At 37.2% G+C, this 15,660-nt stretch overlaps 1 protein-coding gene and 1 long non-coding RNA gene across 3 annotated transcripts in view; one reads left to right on the forward strand and one right to left on the reverse strand.

The window, feature by feature from the left end:
• The window catches only part of LOC145554596 (uncharacterized), a 45,716-nt gene that overhangs the window by 12,836 nt on the left and 17,220 nt on the right, over positions 1 to 15,660 (reverse strand). The window lies entirely within an intron of this gene.
• Positions 1,875 to 5,356, forward strand: LOC145554698 (uncharacterized). 2 transcript variants are annotated; one of them, XM_081614944.1, is made up of 6 exons: positions 1,875 to 2,174; positions 2,869 to 2,900; positions 3,254 to 3,502; positions 3,607 to 3,762; positions 4,098 to 4,190; positions 4,892 to 5,356. In XM_081614944.1, the coding sequence occupies exons 4-6, from the start codon at positions 3,631 to 3,633 to the stop codon at positions 5,027 to 5,029; spliced, it is 363 nt and encodes a 120-aa protein (XP_081471070.1). In that variant the 5' UTR covers positions 1,875 to 2,174; positions 2,869 to 2,900; positions 3,254 to 3,502; positions 3,607 to 3,630; the 3' UTR covers positions 5,030 to 5,356. The 2 variants fall into 2 exon arrangements, with proteins under 2 accessions (XP_081471070.1, XP_081471069.1); XM_081614943.1 differs by lacking the exon at positions 3,254 to 3,502.

Here is a 15,660-nt window from a genome sequence, read left to right on the forward strand (position 1 = left end):
AACCCACCAGCATCATAGCAGATGATGCAGGATCCTCTAACTTCTCTAAGCATTATGTGAAAAGATTGGTGCTGTTTTTTATGCAGAAAAATTAGAAATGCATCCATCTGCAAAGTTGCTGTTGACATTGATTTATTATGCAAAGCTATCTCAATCTACTGGCCAATATGTTCCTTCTCTTTTGTTTGATGTCACAAATTTATGGCATTTGGGTGATTTTTTTTCCTCATTTTTTTCCTTCCATTTCCCTCTGTTCCATTTAATCTAAACAGAAAGATGTGTGACTTTAATAACTGTCCCCCCCGAAACACAATGACTGTTGGTGAGGATTAAACTTACTCAACTATTTTTGCATTTTTTTTCCCTAAATTGTTTCAGTCCTGTTGTATTATTTAGTTTACAGATGATGCTGAAATGTACCATCATGGTTTTCTTTTGTAGCCACTGAAAAGTTTGTAGAAGCTAAATATTTTTAACTAGTCTGATGCATATAGTGACACTCTGATCAAACTGGGTGAATGGCTAAAACAACTTATCTAAAATTTACTTATGAATCACTCCAAGTCTTCTGTGTGGACAGAGTTCTGATAATACTCTCATACAGAGTTAATGGTAAATATTTACATGTCTCCCTCCATGTTTACACCAACTTAACCTCAAATTAGGTTAAAATAAAACTAGAAATCCACACTTCAGACATCCATAAGGACAAGGGACAAAATATGGGGATCATGGAGACAGAAATCACATGTAGTGTGAGAGCGAATGGATAGAAATGGACGACACAGACAGAAAGTCAATAAGTCATAACAGGACAGTGAAGAGGGATAAAGAGGGCATGAGAAATTTTTAGCATGAGTTGGTAGCTCATTCTAGAGGATTTACACAGTAGGAGGTATATGTATATATATAAAAAACACACACAATCACAAGACTCAACACTTTGAGAATGAGGGGAAAAAAAAAACTAACCAAAAAAATAAAACAGAAAAGATGAGCGAAGAACAAAGTTGCACTGCCAGAGCCAGCTTTGCTCTTCCCCAGGAGTCAAGCTCAGCCAGTGAGGGAGCAGCCATTTATCCTGTCCCATTACCACGGACACTGCTGTGAAATTGTCCAATAAATCAGTGTCTTGGAGATGCTGTGCTCCCCCTGCTGACCAGCTGACCGGCTAACTGACTGACTGACTGGCTCATAGCCTCTCTCTGACAGAGCTGCAGCTATAGCACACACACAGTCACAAATAGGCCAAACGTGGAGAACAGATATACGTCCATGAAGCGCTTTGGGGCATCTAGCAGGCATTTTCAGGTCAATAATATGCAGTAGTCATCATCCTGGTCTTAACAGAATTATTCCTATACGAGACTTCAAAACTTCAGGGAATAACCCTCACACAGAAGCTAATCTCTGTCCTAATAACAGAATGTAATTAGTAACAAGTTTACATCTTACATATAACCTAGATGAGACATAATTTGTCCTTCCATAATCCTAGCAGTGGTTATCTTGATTATCTGTAAACTATTTGTGAATTACAGGAAATAGAAGAGGAGAAAGAGATTAGTGAGTATGTAAGTGGAAAACAAATGAGTTGAGACCCAAACTTGTATTAATAAAGAGAAAATAGAATCTGAGTAATTTATTGGATGCCAATCTGGTGGAACGTGATGTAATTTAAAGGAAATGTTCAATCCTCAAAGAGTCCACTCCACAGAAAACCTTTGTAAGCCATATTGTTTTAACGTTATACAGTATATTACCTCATTGTCTGCTGATATTTAGATTTTGGAATCAGATAGACAAGATTTATATCAAAATTTATTTTTCTGTCAAATTCAAGTGGTAGGTCTGCCTTTATGCTGGAAGCGCTACACTCTAAAAAGTGTATTTGGGCTGTAGTTAATGTTATGGTCTTTTTTACTTTAACCTGACTTAATTGTTTGGCTTTAGTTGTGTCAACTTACTTTCATGAGTTCAATTAACTTAAAAGTCACACATTTCATCTAAAACAAACGTTTAACTTTGAGTTGAAGTGAACCAATTAAGTTGAATGCAGTTTTACGTCTGACGTCATTACGTAAGCTTTGCCCGAGACAGATCCACTTTACCGACCGTGTGCGCAGCCGCCATTTCTTCTGACCGTTGACTGTTCATCGGATTGTAATAAAACAGTAAGTATTCTACACACCATGACAAAATATTATTTAAATGGTGTAAAAATATTCATGACTTTTTCTACCTTTAATTTGAAACAGTTAACTGTGTTTAACGTCGAAGTATCATCACTTATTTGCTTTGAACACATTTGCTAGTTGTAATTAGCCGCGCTATTCGGCGGAGCATTTTTGAACTTAACTGCTCTGTTAGTTAGTGAACGTTTATTTTGGGTGTATACTTTTAATTTGACCCTAAAGAACTTAAATAGCTAGAAGCCTTGTAGGTAGTGAAAAATATGAAATGTGGACCGAGGACTGCTGGCGTGTTCCGGTCGGAAGCTAGACTGGGTCAAAGTGTGGGAGCAGCTAATGCGCTGCAGTGGTGGCCAGACTTTATACCAGGAACTACTGGACAGGTCGTTTTTAATGGGTAAGCTTAACGTACTGTTACGAAGGTGTTAGTGTTATACGCAAAACTTATTTAATGTGACGCAACTGCGCTCTGCTCGTCACCGTGAGCTGCAGTCAGGGAAGCCTTTGTTCCAAATGTCAGGCTGCTTACTGACGACATGATATAAAACGCATAATATCCTAACTAAGCTAATAATCCATAAGATGTCATTTCTCTTAAAAAGGGAAAAGCAAAAAATAAAATAAGCAATTCATGTTTATAGGAACTTTGAGTTAACTTCTCTTTCCTACTCTCCAGGCCTGGAACCAAGCATCATCAGACCATAGAAGGTAAGCCATATTTGCTTCACTAAGCTTCTAATTTAACAAAAAAAAAAGTTATTAGTTAATATGCTGTATTGTATTGATAATATGAAAAACACATACTCTAAACTAATTCAAAAATAGGTTCCATAAATAACGTCATTTAGGGAGCTTAAAGTAAAAGGAATAATAGGTGGTCAAAGAACGAGATGAAATTAATTTCCTCCAAAGGGTTGATGAGCTCTCCCTCAACATGGGGTCAGAAGCTCAGTCATCTCGGAGAGTACTCAAAATAGACTCTGCATCCATATTTGTTTCATCTTCCTTGCCTTCAGATTTGCCAACATACATGTAACTCAGTTCCTGTCTTATCCTTCTAGTGTTGCACTTCATGTGGAGATGCAAAGACAGCGAGAGCATGTTTTCCAGAAGATCTGAATTGCTCAAGCACTACAAACTAAATCCCAGGCATTATGGACGGGGCTATTCATGTCCATGCACATATTTAAGTTGCGCGTGTAGATTCAAGACCTGGAATGCTTTACTGAACCATTTATCAAGACATCATCCAGTCCACCAAACAGTTACCAATGACTTAACCACATTCAAATGCCCCATTTGCAGTGCAAGTAATGCAGATTGAGGATTTTTACTTAGATTTTGGAATGATTGGTCAGTATTTACTTTTAAGTCATTTTGTAACATACTAAATAAGTTTTGTTTTGTTTTTCAGATTAATGCGGAGTTCCTGAGACTCATGGCTCTTCCCCTTGAGCAGACTTTCTTTGCCCAGTTGGACAGGCTCTCAAGTCAGCTGATTAAAGTCATCAAAGCCAAGGGAGGAGCAACACGTGCAAAAATAGCTGGAATCATGAGAACCTATGATAAGGTATGGACATCATCGATAGGAACACTGAGGGACATTTACCATTTTTAATTTAAAACAAAGAAGTTATAGTCTCTAGTTACTTTCAGACTTTTTGTTTTAATTATTAATACTTGATACACTTTGTGCAAAGCTGATATCACTCAAAAGAAAAGCAATTTTAACTGTCTTATGTATTTTTGGTGGATTTAGTCAGTCAGTCTGTATTGCGGTTCATTCATGAATTTCATAAAATACACCTTTCAGTCCAACTTGCCAGAAACATTTTTTTTATATTACTGTTGCATCCGAAATCTTGTCAGAGATATTGAATATTGATAACAATAATTTTTCTCCAGGTGGAGGACATTGGGATTCGAAGGGAATGTGTTCTGAAAGGGCTCATCACCTTTCTTGGAGAGGATCCAGAAGACCTTATTAAGGAATACTGTGTAAGTTTCTTTTAAAGGTTTGAAGTTGCATCTTAATCCATTCAGAAAAATTCAATGTCAGTTGCTTTTACATTTTTAAATTATTTCTGGCCTGGCTTTGCTATATGTAAACATCTGTTTTAATACAGCAGGCAGATTTGGTGTTGAATTGTAAATTTAACATGGCTAAGTCCTGCTTAAATCCAGCAGTGGTGTGCTTTGCTATTCAGCAGAGACCATTATCTAACTTCACTATCAACTACATTTACTGTTCACCAACATAATAGAAACAAGTTAATACGAAGGTTTTAGTCATGCTATTTTCATACCAGCTCCAAAATATCTGATAAGCAACAGAAATGTGCATTTTGTGTTGATTTTCAACCTAACATGATCATTGGCTTGGATTACTATTCTGCTTTGATGTATAATCTACGAATTTGTTTAAGCTAAAGCCTGCAATATGACAAAACACATATAAAGTTACATGCTTGCATTATCTTTTAAAAAAACATTAAAAATCACCCTTTGAGTTATTCAATTTGTAATGCAACTGTGAACTTTGAAAATTTATCAAGGATATTTCAGATGCCATAAACGATTCTCTTCAATTCACAAGCTGTACACCTTTACACTTATACTTGTATTTATAAGGCTTTTCTTTTTCAATTGAGAGATTAGTTACAGTCTTCAAGTTTAACATATTGTTTATCTCACTACAGGGCAGCAGTGGAGATGATGCCCAGATGGAACTCAAACAACTCACCCTGGCAGTGTTTGTGATTCGGAAGGAGGGAGAGGGATTGAAAGAATCCCCAGAAGACATTGTCATTGGGGAGTGGAGGTGTTGCATGACCTGACTTCAGTTGCCTCAGCATGTGCCCTGCTTCTGGGTTTGATATATGCCCTTATCCTGGCTTATCCAAAACCTCTGCAATTCACATTTGAAGTGTTTCAAAAAATCTTCATGCAACTTGACCAACACAAGATGTCTAATAAAGTTCAGTATTTGTTTGGAAGACTTCAGACCTCACAGTGAAGACAATTGCATCCTGTGCTAAAGGACAGATTATTTTCTGTCTTTGTTTGAACATGAGGGCTCCATGTATTGGAAGCTTAACCTCAAGGGACTGAACTTTTTGAATTTCTTTTGGGACATTGTGCATATTAAAGCCACAGCATCAGTAGGCTGCTGTAGTATTGTTCACAGACACTTTCACAGCGTTTTTTCTTTTTTTTTTTTTTCAATTTAGATTAAGCAGTGCTTAATGTTTACTATTCTGTTCTGATGTCAGTTAAATAAGTATTGGACATGGTTTAAATGCTGCAGCCATGACCCACGCCCTTGTTTGAAAGGATGTAGATGTTATTGCTCGTTTTCAGTTTGTACTTGAAGATGTTAAAAACAGTCACACATGTTGTTACATTTTATGTAAAAACAGTTTAGGGATTGAGAATGTTGATTTCCTTTATTTTAGGAGGACTTGTGGTAAATCTAAAATCCTTATTTTTCAGAGGAATACTTCTGGATTCTACAAGCTCACACAGGGATGTCCAAGGTTTGTTCTGGAGAGCCATCAATGTGCAACTTTCAGATGGACTATTTCAGTACCACCTTACTGAATTCACACACCAGCAGATACTCAGCTGAGCAGAGACATAGTAATTAGCAGTTGATTTTATTTGGAGATTGGATTCATCTGAAAGTTGGAGGATGGTAGCTCTCCAGAACTGGACTTAGGATACCCCATGTTGAGTTTACTAAAAAGCTAACCCAATTAAGCAGAAAAGCAAAAGATCTGTGTAGTATGTTCAGTGCATATGTTGTGAAAAATCTGTAAGTTTGTGATTTCACAATAAAATTAAAAATTTTCTATTTGTGCAATGTAAATTTGTTATTAGAACCAAGTTGAATTTTTGAGTAGTGTAAAGGAATTATACTCCTATTGTAAAAGCTAAAACATACTTTAAAAGTGATTTATATTTAAGCATTATTATAAGTACAAAATATGTACAAAACGACTTTGGGGTAGTTTCATTTTTTAAGTTAGAACAACTTAAATTTTTGAGTTGACTTTCTATAAATTTAAGTTAGAGGGATTAAAAATTTGTATATGAATTAAAGTAAATAAATTGAGTTAGACTGACCTACATTTATCAAGTTAAACAAACTAAAAAATATATGTTGATCCAACTTAATTGAATTACTTGTTACCTACAGAAGTAATTCAATTAAGTTGGATCAACTTTTTTCTTTTTAGAGTGTACTTAGCTACTTTAGCCATATGAGCATGACCTGAACTGCCAAGAAACGTACAGATAAGCTGATATGGTTTCTAACACCTCATCCTCACGTGTGACCTGTCTGCTTGTAATTACTGTGCGTCTAAAACGGCAGTATGTTTCTTGGCTTCTGGCAACTTTCATATACTGTTGAACTGATGTTGCTTAATTCTAAACCATGGGGGGGGGGGGGGGAAGGAAAGCAAAGGAGTGGTTAAAGCAAATGAAGTTTACAAAGTTGGAAAGGCAGATAAAAAGATACCTAAAGATATAGGATAAGCAGTGTTCAGACACAAAATAAGAAGTGGAAAATACGAGATTCTGTTGAGGGCAGACAAACAAAGCTTAAACACAACTACCTGGAAAATTGTCTGATGTGTAAAAACAGCAAAAAGACTGCTTGGAACTAAATATCTGATACCGACAGGAATCAGAAAGTCTGCCGTATCTAGAATATCATTGTTAAATGATTTATGAATGGCCTAGTTGCTTGGTTTGCAAAAAAAGAAAACATGATCACATTCTTGTATATTAACAAAGACTAAGCTGACTAATAGATGAATGAGAACAGAATAAATGCAAATAGCCTACAGTCAAATTTTAATATTAGTCCAGAGGGTACCATGTTTAAATAGCTGATAAATTAAGTAAATATAAAAAACAATGTTTCTGTACTCAAAGAGAATTTCAAAATCCAGCTCTGACGTGTGTTTTTATCTTAACGTGTTCTGTAGTGGGTTCACAGTAAATTAATTTCATAATTAGGTCCCATTCTGACTTTAGTAGTGCTCCCTCTGTGCCATACAATTATTTACTGGAATTGTTTTCAGCAGAAAAAAGGCAATGTTGGGAATAAATGATTCAGTTTCTTCCACGTTCTTCCTGAGCTTACTAGCTAAACCTTTAAACAGAAGGAGATTTTATTTCCAATGTTGTTTACCTGTTTTTGTTAATCTTTTTATCTAGAAAGCTGTTACCCATTGTGTTTCTGACTGTAAGGCAGCCATACTCCCTGAATGCCTTCTTAACTCTGTTTGTCCTCTTTTCTACCTTTGTTCCTTGTTTTCCTCTCTATCTGTGATGTATGCTTCTATGTGTGCTGTGATGACAATTTTACAGAGGAAGCTACTTTTCACAAGCACAGAGTCAGGCAATTTGGCATCCAAAACAAGTTTTCTCAAGCCTTAATCCTAGCAGCAAATAGCAATAAAAACCTCTTTGCATGCAGCACAAGATCCTTTGAAAAGTCCCATTAAATGTATAAAACAGACAAGCTCATCATTCTGTGACTTTTTCTTATGAGAGCAGTGTGCATCAGCTGGTGATGTTCTGTAAATAGTACCTTATTACAAATGTATCAAAGACTCTTATTTTCACGGTAATTCATAGCAATAATGGTGGGGTTGTCTGGTGATCCATTTGTGTGACATTAACTTGTTTTATCAAAATAAACAACTATTCTGTAAATATGCGGTAACCTCGTTAAAATTAAGTGCTTCTATTAATTAATTGCAACCACTGATATATGTGCTCACATTGAATCTTATGGACTTGAAACATTTTGCAGATGTTGGTAATCCATTTGCCTTCTCATGCTCACACTTTTGTAGCTTTGATAAAGCTATTTCTTACTCATTTATGAAATAATGTCATTGGTCTGAGTGGCTTAGTCACTTATGATGTCATTAATGCAGCAGAGATTGATTTTGCCATAGAGTCATAGATGCTGTAATTAGCTTTAAGAATAAATCTCCAAAGTGGCCTCATTAATTTAGAAGCAGCACAATGACTCAGCTACGATTTAATGGCTTGGTGCATCAGGCTCCAAAGAACAGCTGAATGCATTTCATACAAACTTGAAGAGCATTTGATTTGAGTTGCTGCATTTAGTTGCTGCATTTGTGGTTGCTGCAGTTTAAGGGTCTGGAATACAGAGAAACATCTTAGTCATGGCCCTGGTGTTTTTCATTGGCCACTGAAGCTGGAGTACCTTTCCTTCTCATATTGTCCTCATGCTTTAAGGGCTTGAATACTCAAAGGACAACATACTTGAAATAGGAAGATAAAATAATCAAATGAATTTGCAGGTTCAGCACGAGACATTATTGGGGAACCATGTCTGCTTCAAATCAAAGAACTCTAGTGTCAAGGATGCTATTACCCTTTTTATTGCTTTTACAAATCAATAAACAAATAAGATTAACATACAAGTAACTTTTCAGCTAGATATAGGAACTTATATCTAGCTGATATTAAGGAATTAATATCAGCTATAATAATTAATAATTAATTAATTATTAATAATAATTAATATTATTAATTCCTTAATATTGATTAAAAAATACTAGTTCCACTGGCAGATTATTAAAATATTGGAAAACTGTCTTGTAATAAATTAAATCTGAGTGGAACTAGCACTTAAAAAAAAACATTAAGGAATTTACTTAAAACAACTTCCTTTATCTTGTTAAAAAGCTACTTGTAAGTTAATTTTGTCGTATTTCGAGTACATTAAGATATTTGCACTAGTAACTAACTACACAAAAATACTTTTTAAAATGTCGTTTTTTTGCAGTGCAATCTCCAGTTTCTTCCAAGTTGGACCAAGAAATAACACTAAAAACATTGCAGTGACCTGTTTTCGTGTCCCAGGCCAATACTGCTCCTGAGCTAAACTGGACCAAACCTGACAGTCAGGAACTATACTTGTAGCTTTACAGCTTTTTGTTATACAAGCTGGCAAGCTTTTATCTTGGTAAACTTTACAATGCAACATTATTGGTAATGTAATTTGTAACCAACCTGGAAAATGTCCTTGTTTTACACAGGTTGAGAAATTGTTTGGCTTTTATCTTCAGCACTTTTACACAGAGAAATAAAGCAGCATTAAACTTTTCTTTGATTGCACAATGTTGTATAGCCTTTATATTTTATGCATTTATAATCTAATTTATAATCTAATGTGGGAAATGTACTCCTGAGAGGCAACTTTCCCAATTTCTCTGGTTCCATGAACTCTCCTCAGTCGATGATAATATCCATAGGCTGTAATGTAAATAATTGCTCTGGTTGTTGCAATTATATTTAGCCTAAAATAGACCTGTACATTTGTAATGGCATCAAATTAGGAATCATTTGTAAAGCTCAAAATTCACAATGATCTTTTCAATACAACTCTTTTTAATCCATTTACTCTTTGTATTGAACATCATGTGTGAATGATTAAAATAATAGCTGTAATTTCATAGATACATCTAAAATCAAAAGCTCTAATTTCACAAACCGTGTAAAGAAAAGATTGTAGTACTTTAGGTAACAAGATATCGTAAGCCTTTCATCCCAGACTGCATTTCATTGTTACTCCATGATGTAAAAGCTGACCCTTGTTAAATAGCACAGAACCAAACAGCCAATCCAGTTTGAACCCTCATCTTGAAATGTCCTATTAAAATCTGTATTTTGGATAGGAGGAAATTCGAGTATTGGATAAAACCTGTGCTTGGGGAAAGTACATCAGGCGATTGAATTAGTTTCAAAGTGACTTAAAGACAACAAAGTTAAAGTTTTGGAGTGGGCATCATCCAAGCCTGATCTCAATCTCACAGAAAGTTTGAGCAGATCTGAAAAGTTGTGTGTGAGTGAGGCAGTCTACAAATCAGTTCTATCTGTAGGAATGGGTGTGAACTTCAGAAAACTCTGAGAAGCTTGTGGAATGACACTCATAACATGAGTGTAAATACAAGGAATATAAATGTACATTACTGAATTTGAAGTCAGTTTAAAAAAGTAGTAAAATATCCAAATCTCATTTCACCTGCTAGCTTTAGCTCTTTTTCCATATTTGTGCCATGTGGAATGGGGAGTTTCTATGCAGCTACTAACTCATCATAAATGTTAGAGAATAACCTGGAAGCCAAAGAAGTTTATGCTAGTTATACAAACAGACATTTTCTGGAACAAAAATACTGGAACAAAAGTCTTTGTGCTGTTAGTTCAAAGTGTTCTTATGTGTCATGTTTTGATGATCATTTTTCTATCCATCCATCGTCAATATCCACTTAATCTTGATAGTTGGCTGGTTTAGTTATTGTGCAAGAGGAGGTGTACAACTTGGACAGGGTATCTGTCCATTACTGTGGAACACAGAGACACACGGCAAAGAAAGGACAGATTCATATCAGCTTCATATCAAAGTACCCCAGCCTGGGAATCAAACCCATGACCTTCCTTTTGCAAGGCACCATCTATCCATCGTTCACTTCTACTGCTTTGTGGGTTACCACATAAAATCTTCATAAATATGTGACAAAATGTAAAGATCAGATGGTATGAATACTTTTTTAAGGCATTGTATATTAGCTCAGTAAGTATAAATAGTTGCTGGGAACTCCCTGCAACAAAAATACCAAACAAAAATACTAAAATAAAAAGTCGCAGATGATGTAACTTACGCAGATGTTCTGAAGGTTTTTATAGGCGTTTTGGACTGGTGTATTTGAAACAAGGGCCACATTTGAAATGTGAGCAGTTGAGTAATATGCATGTTTTAAGGCAGGGGATATAAACACAAAAATGAAAAATTATCTGCTACTTCTGGCCCAACTTTTTAATGTGATATGTGAGTGCTTGTGTACAATGTGCTAATTCATTGTGCACATCTATTCCAACAATAACATGTTAATCAGAACTGCAGGCAGACTGACCCAATGTGAGTTTTTGATTGTTCAGCTGTGGACTTCGCTTTACGAATAATAGAGGGCACACTGCTACTGAAAGGTCTCAGTAATGTGTCTTTATGAGCCTGCGTTCTATTGCAGGAATAAATTCCCCGTTTGTGAGCTGAGCCGAGAACATTTAAGAATGCTTGTGTCAACACACAGTGAGCTACAATGAATTTGAGGCCATTTTGGGGGCGAATGAGTCTGGTGTGCTCGCTGCTGGCAGTCTGTTGATGGCTTTGTTTTGTTCTTGATGGTTTCCAGGAGACATATGGTGCGTGTTATGGTCTCGACCTGCTTTGCCAGACCCATCAGTGGTGCTGAGCTCAAACTGCAACCCGAGAAGAGCTCATTCTGCTGTGAATGACTGCTGTGCTCACTGCCTTGACTCCTCTACAAGTGTGCGTGAGGGTGTGAGTTTGTGTGCGTGTTTGTGGGGGGGAGGCAAGTCAAGAAAAGCAGATCAGATTGTAGCTATCTGTGAAAGTCAGTCCATCAGTCAGTCTGAACTCTGCTCCTAAGAGACCCACTCTGCCGTGTGTGTGTGTGTGTGTTGCATTTGAAGTGGCTGACATATGTTACTGCAGTCAAGTGTGTGTGTGAATATGTATGACCAGAGTAATGAGAATATCAGCAAGGAAGTAGAGTGTTTTTAATGTTAACATCAAAGGTAAGCTGCTGCCGCTCCCATGCTTTCCAGTCTTTGGAGCTCATTGTAGAGGAAACCCCACCACATCTGGAGAAGTCATCACACATATAGCGCATGTTTCCATAGATCCAGGAGACATGGACCACATGAAAAGTCCATAAAAGCTGTGTGTGTAGGCAGCTGTTCTGAAAGCAACTGAGAGGACGTATACGAGCCGCAGTAGCTGATATTTGTGTCAGCGACATACTTCCTAGGTCAGTGGGGTCCTGACAGAGTGCGGGCTCATCTATTGGATGAGAAATGCATAGCTTTCCAAAACTCTTACCCTGTACAAAGAATCTCCAAACTGCCACCAGACAATTTATTTCAATAACTGTCAGTCTTGTCATCTGCCCCAGTGCTCTGGTCAGAAGAGGATCGATCTCAGTTGCTCTAGATTCTACATCGTTGAACAAGTCAAGAGATATCTTATTAGTAAAAATACAAGACTCTTAGATGTGCAGATTTTAATCAGACCCAACCAAATAGTTCTTAGTTGGTCTATAGAAACATTTCCATTACTAAGACGCTGCTGTACCACGTCATAATGCCCAGGGTATCATCAGAATAATTTCTATGTGCTGGTTAATATCTAATATCTTGTGATATTAACCAGCACACACAATGAGACTAAATAGAACAGCAAAATGTTAGTCTTGGCTGACAATTGGTCAAATTTTTGTTATTTCTTATGGAAATAACAAATAACATTATTGGTTGCAGCCAGAACAATTTGGCTGCAATGTTATATTTTGCTTGCAAAGAAAACTATCTATGATCTAAAGAAAAACAAACTATTATGGACCATTTCTTCAGTTAGTGTCAGTTGTAAACCAGATGATATTTGACCAGAGTAAATGGTGAAGTGATTTAAATACAAAGAACAACCTTTCCAGATTTCTTTATATGACATACTTAACATTATTTAATACAATTCTGCTCTGAGTTGATATTGTCCAAGTGGTACATCAAAAATTACTTGTAGTTTTCTCATTATCAATCTGGCACAGATGTCTAAACTAAAGGATCCGAACTTGACCAACAAATAGGTACAACAACGGAAAAGATGGAAGCCCAGAGTTAAAACCTGCCTTTTAAGTTTTGTCTTTACCTTAAAATCTGTGAAATCCCCAATTCTTTTCTGTTTTCCCATCTTTAAGAAACTTAATTTACTTGTAATATGGATTTTGCAGTGCCAGCATATTGTTTCAGCACCCTTGCTCCAATGTTCTGCCAACAGGAACATTCACTAATCATTGCTGAGAGTGACTAGTTGATTAATCTTTACAGTGCAGGAATAATGTTTTAGCTGGATCAAGTTTTCACAGCTTACAACTTCTCTGATATGTTTGGAGAGGTTCCAGTCACTTTTTTCAACAAGGCACTTCTCTCCAGATGTGATGGTAGAAATCTGAATGCATATGAAGCCTCTGGTAGAACTCCACAAATGTGTTTTTATTGGAAACTGCGAAGGATTTTGATTGAATCCACAGATGGTACAGGATTTCCTCTTTAATACTGAGGCAAGTGAAAAACGGCTAACCTTCCTGCTGCATTTTTCAGTCTACAGTAACGGTACACTGAGCGGAAAAGCAAAGCGACAGCATTAACTCTCAGTTGACCCTGTTTATGTTGAGCCAGCCGTCATATCAGTGGTACGCAGGGCCTGCAAACTGATTTCTCGGGGGACCTTTGTTCACGGCACAAACTGATGCTGTTGCTCCAGGTCTGTGACTACTGTAAACCAACTAGGTGTGAAAACACTCTGAGGAAGAGAAGAGCACAGGGTGCACCTGAGGGTGTTAGAGACTGATGAAAAATAGAAGGCATGGGAAAGGGGAAGAACGGATGGAGGAAGAAAAGTCCGTAATGCATCAGATGCAAAAGGAAGCAAAGGAGATAGAGGGATATATGAAGAAAGAAACGGTAAGAAGATGTAGGCACCAAAGAAGTGTGAGCGGGAATAAGAGTTATGGGATGAGAGAGGGGTGGTACATAAATGAAATAAATGGGGTCAAAAGCAAAAAAAAAAAAAGTGTATGAGAGCGAGGGCAGCAGGGAGGTGTAACAGAATGCAAGTGAGACTGAGCGAGTATGTGTGTTTGAGACAGATAGAGGGAGGAAAGAAATGGATCAGCTGCTACGTGTGTGAGGGAGAGAGGCAGAAAGGGACGGAAAGCATGTGAAAGAGATTTATCCACAACTGGGTTTATCCTGTCTGCTCACTTGGAGAGATAGCCAGTTATCAGCGACCACAACCAAATTCTGCATTTCTGTGCAGTATGTTTGCAGTGTGTAAAAAATTTAGTAACTAGCTTTTTTTTTTGTGGATTTTCTTTCCACTATCAAGTACACCAAATTAAATCATATTGTTTGAAACTTTTTTTTTCTCCAAACTCAAATTATATTTTTGCAGTGTTTTCACAGTGACACTTTGCTGACAGAGCACTGAGCCCCGCCCCCTGTAAACATTACAGTGAATCATATTTAGCAAATTGTTAGAAGAAATTGCATGTTTATTGTAAAGAACGTAGGCTGCACAGTGGCGCAGTTGGTAGAGCTGTTGCCTTGAAGCAAGAAGGTTCTGGGTTCAATTCCCGGCCTGGGGTCTTTCTGCATGGAGTTTGCATGTTCTCCCTGTGCATGCATGGGTTTTCTCCGGGTACTCCGGTTTCCTCCCACAGTCCAAAAACATGACTGTCAGGTTAATTGGCCTCTCCAAATTGCCCCTAGGTGTGAGTGTGTGCGTGCATGGTTGTTTGTCCTGTGTGTCTCTGTGTTGCCCTGCGACAGACTGGCGACCTGTCCAGGGTGTACCCCGCCTCTCGCCCGAAACGTTAGCTGGAGATGGGCACCAGCAACCCTCCCGACCCCACTAAGGGACAAGGGTGCAAGAAAATGGATGGATGGATGTAAAGAACGTCCTAGTGGTGTTTGGAAAATGTGGCATTTAATGATCTGCGATTAGATGCAGTTTAGAAACTATGACCGATTTAAAGGTTCAAAGGGCATCCATCATAAAAACTTCCCAGGGAGTGGGGCTACAAGTGGACTGGTGTCGCATGGAAACTTGGGTGAAGCTAAGATATTGTGGGAAATGCAACAATTATGGCTAGGAATCAAGTTTTAAAGCCTGATCCCAACCACATTTAATATTTATTCAATTTGCTAAGTATAAATCTAGAAGGATAGGAGTTTTCCCAAACAGAAAAAGTTCACAAGATGGCATATTCAATCCAAAATGGCAGCGAAGTGTTGTACTATGGCTCCAATAACCTTCTTTGCTTCAAAAGGCACTGAAGATCAATCTCACAGGAGTGATGGTTTCATGCAGATCAAATGATATAGCTATATGATATTTAGATCAACATTTTTATTTGAAACAAGTTAATGCTTCCCGTCAATATTTCAAAGTTTGAAGTTCGGTCACAACCACATATACAAGCAAAAGCTCTAGCTTTTGAGATCTTTAAAGTCCCACTTGCTAAATTCCAATAGGTGTTGAGCATCCCACACCTATTGGAAAAAAATCCCATATTTTTTGTTTAATTTGTTCAACAACTTTCACGTATGTCTGATTTGTGTTTAAAATTTAACCCAGTTTACTGACTATTGAGTATTCCAAACAGACAAATCACTCAGAATAAAAAGACTAGTAAACTGTTTTCAACAATTTTTCAAGCCTTGGGGGAGTTACTGTTTTTGGTGTTGCAGAATAAAAAAAAAAACTGATATCACATGCATCCTCTGCAAATATAACAGGTGAACTCTCACTGGAGCCAACATGAGCAAACTGCACAGG

Source organism: Poecilia reticulata, chromosome 13 (assembly GCF_904066995.2).
Source record: "Poecilia reticulata chromosome 13, P_reticulata-male-v2, whole genome shotgun sequence".
Classification (NCBI taxonomy): domain Eukaryota; kingdom Metazoa; phylum Chordata; class Actinopteri; order Cyprinodontiformes; family Poeciliidae; genus Poecilia; species Poecilia reticulata.